Source organism: Bos mutus, chromosome 9 (assembly GCF_027580195.1).
Source record: "Bos mutus isolate GX-2022 chromosome 9, NWIPB_WYAK_1.1, whole genome shotgun sequence".
NCBI classification, from domain to species: Eukaryota; Metazoa; Chordata; class Mammalia; order Artiodactyla; family Bovidae; genus Bos; species Bos mutus.
Window position 1 is genome coordinate 9,359,434 of NC_091625.1, and position 9,625 is coordinate 9,369,058.

General features: G+C 40.2%; 1 protein-coding gene across 1 annotated transcript in view; it reads left to right on the top strand.

Moving 5' to 3' along the window:
- The window catches only part of COL19A1 (collagen type XIX alpha 1 chain), a 412,517-nt gene extending 403,102 nt beyond the window's left edge, over nt 1-9,415 (top strand). The window contains exons 49-50 of the mRNA XM_070377142.1: nt 8,934-9,062; nt 9,396-9,415. Of these exons, the coding sequence (XP_070233243.1) occupies nt 8,934-9,062; nt 9,396-9,415 (149 nt within the window). The remainder of the gene's footprint in view (nt 1-8,933; nt 9,063-9,395) is intronic.
- The last annotated feature ends 210 nt before the right edge of the window (nt 9,416-9,625 follow it).

Consider the following 9,625-nt stretch of genomic DNA (forward strand, 5'->3'; position numbering starts at 1 on the left):
TTTCTGCATTGTCCCCGCTTCCTCCTCCCCCTTTGCTGTTGACAGTCTCTCCAGCAATGTTTGTCCAAAGATGCTGTGCACCATCCGCCTTAAGAGGTGGCCTGTCCTAGGATGGGGCAGCTCAGATAGGAGCTTCTTACTCACATGGGGCTAAGTTCGCCTCCCTGTAGGTTCTCTCCTTATTCCTGGTCTGTAGCCACCACAAGGACAGGACCTTCTCTTCACACGACAGCCCCCTGAGTGAGCACCCACAGCACCCCTCCTTAATCTTCTCCTCCATGGAGCAAACATGTCCAGTTCCCCCATGCCATCGCCCTGGAGGAACGGCCCTCATTCCCCAGGGGTATTGTGACCAAGCAGAGGACAGTGTATGGATCTAGACCAGGCTCAGTGAACCATAGCCACCAGCCCTGCTTACCTGCCTCTCGCTGCTGTTACAGCCACAAGCTAAGAAGCGCTTTTACCTTTTTGGCAGGTGGAAGGATGTGTTTGCTTTCGTGCTAAGTCGCTTCAGTCATGTCCGACTCTTTGCGACCCTATAGACTGTAGCCTGCCAGGCTCCTCTCTCCATAGGATTTCCCAGGAGTGGGTTGCCATTATCTCCTGCAGCGATCTTCCCAACCCAGGGATCAAACCTTTGTCTCTTTTGTCTCCTGCGTTGGCAGGCGGGTTCTTTACCATTAGTGCCACCTGGGAAGCCCGTGGAAGGAGGATACATTTCTAAATGTTTTTTTAAATCAAAATAATATTTCATGACATGCGAAGTGATCAGAAATTCAAATCTGTGTCCATAAATAGTGTCATAGGAGTGCAGTCACACTCCTTTCTTTATGTATTTTCTCTGCTCGCTTTCATGCTGGACAGCAGGGTTAAGTATATGACAGGGACTGTGTAGCCTGCCAAGCCTCAAATATTTACTTTGTGACCCTTCTCCAAGAAAGCTTTCTGACCCCTGGTTTAGACACTTCAATAATGTAGCCTAAGATAGTGTTCCTTAAAAAAAAAAGTATCTGTATCACACTGTTGGTTCATTTTGACTTTTAAGTGAGCTAACAAGCCTCCATCCACCTTATAGAAACTTTAAAAAAATTGAATGTTTCTCATGCTTTGTGTTCATTTTTTAAATGTGTGTGATTTTTGCCTATTTTTACTCAACTTCAAGTGATTCTCGTGTATACGTTGTTCCAACCTGAAAATATCTTTTGGAATCTTGTCTTGTTGTAGGGCATTTGCCTGACTCTCATAACTTTGTGTCATCTCTAAATTTCATAGGCAGGTCACAATTTTTGTTAGAAATGTTGAGTTAAAAGGATTAGGTCTGAACACCATTGAGTTCCTCCTGTCCATTCATAAAGCATCAATTTAATCTATTTTAGCAAGCTCTGAATCCAAATAGTTGTCTTAAAATCTAATCCATATTTCTTTATTTACAAAGATATTACATAATTTTGTCAAATGATTTGCAAAAATCAAGATCATTCCCCTCAACTATGAGCTTAATAAGGTGGGAATTGTCTTTAGAAAATAAATCCTCATCAGTTCATGATTCCTGCTTCTTTTGCACAGCATCCTTTCTTTGCTAAGCTAAACATGCATTGTTGAATTTTCCAGCGAGTAAGATTACAAGATACCCCAAGTTCATCTTAAGACTTTCACTGCCAGCATGGAGTTACTCTCTCCAGGAAGCCTGATTATTTTAAGCAGAAATTAGTAAGACAGAACAAAATGTCAGCACTTCAGTAAATATCATCGTATTTCACATGAGCACTAGAGAGAGAGCAGAGTAGCCCAGGGACTTAGGTCGCTTCAGTGACAAAATAGAAAAAAAAAACAAAACAGTTTTTTCAATGGTCATGAATTCATGCTGCTGATTACAACTTAGAGGGTTTCCTCAGTGCCAGTCATCCTTGGCCATCTGCTCATACAAAAGCATGGGTTCTAGAAAAAACTGATGGACTATTAGGAGTGAATGATGGGATTGCCAACCATGAGCTTTATTGAAGGTAGTCTAGTTGGTGTTTTTTTTTTTTAATTGAAGGACCCTCAACTTCAGTGTCATGCAGTCTCGTTCTGATCAGATTCCCCAGAAGAAACACTTGCATTACCTGCCTGGCTGCTACCATCTGGGGAGCAGGGTAGGAGGCTCCTGCTGGGGCCTCAGCTCCAAGCATTGCAGCTTCCATCTCTTCTCCTTGTTCTCAGTCTGGAAGCCTGGGTCTCAACACAGTCTGCGGTCTTCCTTGCAGAGATGGTCTGTTTATGCTCTTCAGATAATAAACCTTCAGGCTGGAATTGGGAAGGGGCAGTGAGCCAGCTGCACAAGCAGAGAAAGGGATTTTAAGACCATTTCCTAAACAGGCTTCCAACCAGTCTCCCTCATTTCAGTTCCCCTCCTTCACTCTCACTTCCACATGTAACTCATGCAGTCAATTCTGAATATTTTAAAGATTTTATGGTTTGACACAGGCTGTCCCTCAGCTTCCAGTGTAAAGATTTGGTTTTTGTGAGTCTGCGAAGTTATCCACACTCCACCATCTGAGAGCTTCCAGAGTTTAACCTCATCTCCTTTCATAATATTTTTCTCCTATTCTCATGCTTTTATGCCTTTAAAAATAATTTACTATTGTTTTTGTAGGGATATAAGAACGAGTTAAAGCAGACACATGTGTTCAATCTACCGTCTTTACTCATAATAACATTTCAAAGCAACAAAGGGAACAAAGGATTAGATGGAGCCAGAGTTAGATGTAGCAGTAGCAACCCTCGAGTCATGATGAGCCCCTGAGCGAACACGAAGCCACCAAATGACGCTGCTGAAGTAACAGTTAATATGAAACTGGAACATCATTCTTAGGATATGAAAGGAAATTGCTCTTCTGATATTTTTGTTCATTAGGAGATAACTGTATATAATTTTGGTTTCCACATTTAAGAGATATATGGAAAGCCCCAGAATAGTAGAACCAAAAAGTGACTTACGGAACAGATTGCCAAGCCTATGAGTAAAAGTTACTTAACCTGAAGGCCAAGACATAACAATATTATCAAATTGATGACTGATTTCCCAAGGGAAATCACTCAGTAACTAGTCTCTGTTTCCATAATGGAGTAACAAAAGAAAATAAGTTGAAGCTCTATCAAGAAAATGGGCAATTAAACATTTGAATGGGCTTTAGGAGAAAAAGATGAATCTTTCTTTGAAAATGTTTACAAATTCTATCTGTGAAATAGAAGGTAGACCATGGGTTAGATGATGTCTGAATGTCCCTTCCACCTCTGTCTGATGTACTTTATCACCACATTAATATTCATGTCTGCTTGATTTTAACGAGTCCTTTCTCCAAGGAAGGCCCGCCCCAGTCTCATCTGTTAGAATGACTGCTGTGACTGCTGTGGGTTTGCCTTGGCAGATGGGCTCTGTGTGTCTGCATTATGCAAGCTCCTATCCAGACTCTTTAGTTTCCTGCCTCATTAGAAAGTGTAGCCAAAAACAGTTTATTGACCAAAGATCCGTGAAAACAGAGGAAAAACAATTAAGATTACAGGTCTTTATAATTTATTTACTGGCTCAGAAATGTATTATTTAAAATTATAGAGCATTAGAGTATGGTTCAGAGGAAGTAATTACTCTTATGCTAAATGACTGTTACTGAGTGTATCTTAAAGCTAGATAATTTACAGCTAGAAGTAATTATTTTAAAAAATATTGTTGCCCTGTAAATAAATCATTCAGTACCATTTTTCTAGATTCCGTATATATGTATTAGAACACAACAGTGGAGAAGCAGACATAGAGAATATACTTATGGACATGGGGAGAGGGGAGGAGAGAGTGAGATGTATGGAAAGAGTCAACATGGAAACTTATATTATCATATGTAAAATAGATAGCCAACAGGAATTTGCTATATGGCTCAGGAAACTCAAACAGGGGCTCTGTATCAACCTAGCGGGGTGGGATGGAGCGGGAGAGGGGAGGGAGGTTCAAAAGGGAGGGAATATATGTATACCTATGGCTGATTCATGTTGAGGTTTGACAGAAAACAGCAAAATTCTGTAAAGCAATTATCCTTCAATAAAAAAAATTATAAATTAAAAAAAAATACATCAGGATGGGGTGGGGATGGAGTTGGGAGGGGTGTTCAGGATGGGGGGGGACATATCACTCGTGGCTGATTCATGTCGATGTATGGCAAAAGCCACCACAATCTTGTAAAGTAATTAGCCTCCAATTAAAATCAATTAATTTAAAAAAATTTTTAAAAACTGTATTGCTGAAAATATTTAAAAGCACCAAAAACAAAGTACTTGCAAATTCAATTCATACGTTAAAGAGGAAAAAGTAGTGATAGGAATATTTTGTTTAGACACTGAAGGCATTCAAAAAGGTATGTCTCAAATTAAGAAAAATTGTACTGAAGTATATATCTATCTTTTAAGTGCAAAACAATAACTAATAAGCAAAGTTTCAAGCTGTAAACATTGAATTTCATATTTTTATAAAGTACTCAGTTTACAATTAATGTAAATATATTCTATCTATATTTAATGGGATGATTTGCAAAACTATATATATATTAATTGCATTTGTTTTATATACTGTTACTCAAACAGATGTATTCACACCAACCAAACATGCCCCAGGTAGAAAGGTAATGAAAAGCGTTACTGGAAAGTCAGGGACTTAGTGTCACTTTTGGAGACGAGCTATCAGCCCTCATTGGTCCCCATCGTCACAGTCGGTAACTCTTCACTGGAGATTCTGGTCCCGTGGACACTGTCCTGTTTCCATTCTGGCTTCTTCTTGATTTCAGAATGGGAGTGTAGGGTAATTACTCTTTTGATAAGTATAGCTAATACTCCACATTTGTTGGGGCTTTTTCTTTAATAATTCTATTTGAAAATAATTTTGCTTTATTTCCTAAACCGTGTATGGACCTACATTTTTCAAACAAGTTTTTATTGAAAGCCCATTGAAAAATAGGTTACTCTCAAGAGTAGCTTGCTCTTTATCAAAAATTTATAAAACAGACATATCTGTTTAAGTGAAAAGTATCTTTCAAGTTCAAATGAATCTACACTGAGTGAAAAGTCTGGAGAAAAGTCTGGAAAAGTCTAGAGAAAAGTCTGGAGGTACCTCTTTACAGGTCTCTATCATTTGGCCCTAGTTTTTCCCAGCTGGCAGCTATGGATTCTAATGTGTTACAGTCATTTTGTCCTTACTTGCAAAATTAACACTAATGTAATCAGTAAAACACTTTTCTGGAGTTTTTCACATGAAAGATTCATTTCTTAATACTTATTAGCTGTATCTTCAAAAAACTGTGGTTAGTTTCACAAATGAAATCATTTGAATTTGCTTTTTCAAGAAAATACATGAAGAGAATACTGTTTCTTTTTGCCATAGCAAGGACATGCCCTCCTCCAGTCTTCTGTTTTAAATCTAGTTGTGTACATATTAGATTTGTTAAATATGAGCTTTGTAAGTGTGTTAGTCACTCAGTCACGTCTGACTCTGAGACACTATGAACTATAAGCCTGGCAGGCTCCTCTGTCCATGGATTTCTCCTCGCAAGAATACTGGAGTGGGTAGCTGTTCCCTTCTCCAGGGGATCTTCCCAATGACATAGTGGTAAAATATTGAATATGCTTCTGAGGTGAAATTTAAACAATGGTCTATGTGATATTAATAACCAAGAATTCTCTAATAATAAGTATAACTGTGACTTGATTATTAGAAAAATAATTCTGAGAATAATTATATGACAGATTTCTAGTCATAAAATAAAGCTTATCAGCAGATAATCATTATAGTGCATGGGACTTATAAAAACATGGATAATAGTTGTTACTGAAATGATCATCTCTCTCAAGCTGTCTCCATGATCCCACAACAAGAGCACTGAATACAGAAAATGTTAGGCCCTGTTTATGGAGAATGTTTAATTTAGTTAATAATATGACTTGTTTAGGAATTTTAGAGTGAAAATTCTTATTTATATTTTTTTTTTTTTTCTAATTTTATTTTATTTTTAAACTTTACATAATTGTATTAGTTTTGCCAAATATCAAAATGAATCCGCCACAGGTATACATGTGTTCCCCATCCTGAACCCTCCTCCCTCCTCCCTCCCCATACCATCCCTCTGGGCCGTCCCAGTGCACCAGCCCCAAGCATCCAGCATAGTGCATCGAACCTGGACTGGCAACTCGTTTCCTACATGATATTTTACATGTTTCATTGCCATTCTCCCAAATCTTCCCACCCTCTCCCTCTCCCACAGAGTCCATAAGACTGTTCTATATTTTCAAATTTATCTTTTTTGAAGTTCCTCATTTTTCAAATTGTTTAAATGTTAAGAGTTATTAACATCCCAATAGTCTACAATGTATAACCACTTTTTTCTTGACATTTAGCTTTTTATTTTATATTGGAGTATATAGTTGATCAGGAGAAGGCAATGGCACCCCACTCCAGTACTCTTGCCTGGAAAATCCTTTGGACAAAGGAGCCTGGTGGGCTGCAATCCTTGGGGTCGCTAAGAGTCAGACACGACTTCACTTTCACTTTTCACTTTCATGCATTGGAAAAGGAAATGGCAACTCCAGTGTTCTTGCTTGGAGAATCCTAGGGATGGGGGAGCCTGGTGGGCTGCCGTCTATGGGGTCGAACAGAGTCGGACACGACTGAAGCAACTTAGCAGCAGCAGCAGTGTTTTGATGTTTGACTCCACCTGTGAGGATACTCTCGTGACCCACCAGCCAAGCTCTCTGGAGGCAGCACTCGGGCACAGTCCTCACTGCCTCCCTTGCCTCTCTGTTTAGGCCCCCGATGACAGGCAGCCTGGTAGATGAACGTAGGCAGGTGACAGTGCTGTGTCCTTGAGAAGATTTAGGATGTATTCAGTGCATAAAGGTCACATCACTCAACACTGGCAAAAGATGTTTAAATGTTCTGAATAACTTGTCAGCTTCCTGCAACTCGTGTGTTCTCCTTTTCAGCATCTTCTTGAGGCTCACAGAAATGTACAGAGGCTTTTTGCTGTTTTCACTGTCTGCAGTTGACATTCCCTGGGCACGTGCTTCTCGGCACCAATGCTGTATTTGTTCCTTTGGCCAAATGAGATATCCTTCCTATTGAGACTTAGGCTGGATAATGGAACTAACTGGAAATCAAATCAGAAAAAAAAAAAAAAGAAGAAGAAGAATGAGGGTGTATCATAAGACATTTTATTTTAAAAGTATACATTAGTTTTTGACAAAGTAAAATATTAATTAGCCCAGCTTAGAAATTAAACCAGAGAAGGCAATGGCACCCCACTCCAGTACTCTTGCCTGGAAAATCCCATGGGCGGAGGAGCCTGGGAGGCTGCAGTCCATGGGGTCGCTGAGGTCGGACACGACTGAGCAACTTCACTTTCACTTTTCACTTTCATGCACTGGGGAAGGAAATGGCAACCCACTCCAGTGTTCTTGCCTGGAGAATCCCAGGGATTGGGGAGCCTGGTGGGCTGCCGTCTATGGGGTCGCACAGAGTCAGACACGACTGAAGCAACTTAGCAGCAGCAGTAGCAGAAATTAAACAGTGCTATGAAATCACTATGATGGACATCCTTTCAACAAATAAACCTCTTGGTCAGTGATGCGGCTTTCTGACCTGTGCACACTGCTGTATTTGTTGATTTGTGGCTGCTCTGGGTCTTGGTTGCTGCCCGTGGGCTCTCCCTAGTTGCGGAGAGCAGGGGCTACTCTTCCTGCAGTGCTCGGGCTTCTCATTGCCAGGCTCTAGGTTCGTGGGTTTCAGTAGCTGCGACACAGGGGCTCGTTCGCTGTGGCTTGCGAGCCCAGTAGCTGCGGCTCGAGAGGCCTAGAGCCCAGGTTCAGCAGTTGTGGCGCACAGGCTTAGTTGCTCCACAGCTTGTGAAATCTTCTCAGACCAGGGACTGAACCCCTGTCCCCTACATTGGCAGGTGGGCTCTTATCCACTGTGCCACCAGGGAAGTCCAGTAATGCAGTTTTGTTCAATGCTATAAAGTGCCACCTACCACGTGAGTTATCTATTGCTGCGTAAGAAAGTTTCTCAAAACATCAGTGGCTTAAAACAACAGTGGTTATCATCACATATTTTTTCTGGGTCGGGGACTTCCAGAGTTGCTTAGTTGTGTGGTTCTGACTCAGTCTGTCATGAATTACGTTCAGAGTGCCAGCTGACGTCCCCTGAGGGCTTGGCTGGGGCTGGGAGAGCCACGTCCAGCCTCACTCACGTAGCTGTTGGCAGATGGCTTCAGTTCACCCCTATGTAGGTCTGTTCATGTCCTCAGGATATGGCAGCTGGCTTCCCTCAGAATGAGAAGCTAAGAGAGAACGCAGCCAGGAAGTCACAAGCCTTTATGAATTAGTCTCCCAACTTGCATTTTTCCTATTCATTAAAAGTAAAAGGAAGTCCAGTCTACACTCCATAATAGAAGGATTAGGCTCCATCTAATTCCACTTGGAAGGGAGTGTCAAAGACCTTATCAGGATATTTTAAATTACCACAGGCACATTCATAGCATTGCTGGAAAGAGGCTTAAATTTATTATAACAATCATTTTTTTAATACGAACCTGAGTTCTCTCCACAAGTCATCACAGAGGTTAATAAGACTCTAGGATGTTGCCCACTAGGTTAGCGACATCTGTGAATCACTGAAGGTCTTCAGAGCCTTTCATTGTCACAACTTATCTGTCTTCATGTTGAAGCAACCTTGTACAATTGTTTTACTTGAACAATCAAAAAATCTCTTAGCAATCAGACCAGTTGGTAAACTAGATGTACGTGAATTGAAAACCAAGTTAGTTTTTGTTGAATTTCATGAGAAAGAAATTTGAAAACTTTTGACATAAAAAGTGTTTCCCTAACATGATGTATTATTTTTCCTTTCATCAATGAAGAGAGGATGGCCGTGTTCCTATCCCAGCTCAAGCTCCCAGCAGCAATGCTGGCTGCTCAAGCTCATGGGAGGCCTGGGCCTCCAGGCAAGGATGGGTTACCTGGACCTCCAGGAGACCCTGGACCCCAAGGTAAGTCTTCAAGGACAATATCTGTTTACCACCTATTTCACTCTCAGTATTTATAACATGCTAATCACTGTTAAGTCGTAAGTTATGTATATTAATATACAATTTTTGTTGTTTATTCACTAAGTCATATCCAACTCCTTTGCAACCCCATTTCCTTCTCCAGAATACATATTAAAAACAAGTATTCATACATATAAAATATGTATATAGATTATATATAATATATTTGGTATATATTATATAAATTTGTACTATACATTTAGTATAGGATATCTTGTTAATATTTGACATGCCAGAAATAGATTTTTAACTATTATTCATTCAAATTTAAAGCTGATCATCTGCTAATCTAAATGTATTTAATAATCTTCCAATGATAATAACAGCAATAATGTGTGCTTATTTATCATTATTAACTCAGGTGTCTACTCAAAATTTGCACAGTATCTAAGTTTCAGTTCAGTTCAATTCAGTTGCTCAGTCATGTCTGACTCTGCAACCCCATGGACTGCAGCACACCAGGCTTCCTTGTCCATCACCAACTCCCAGAGCTTACTCAAACT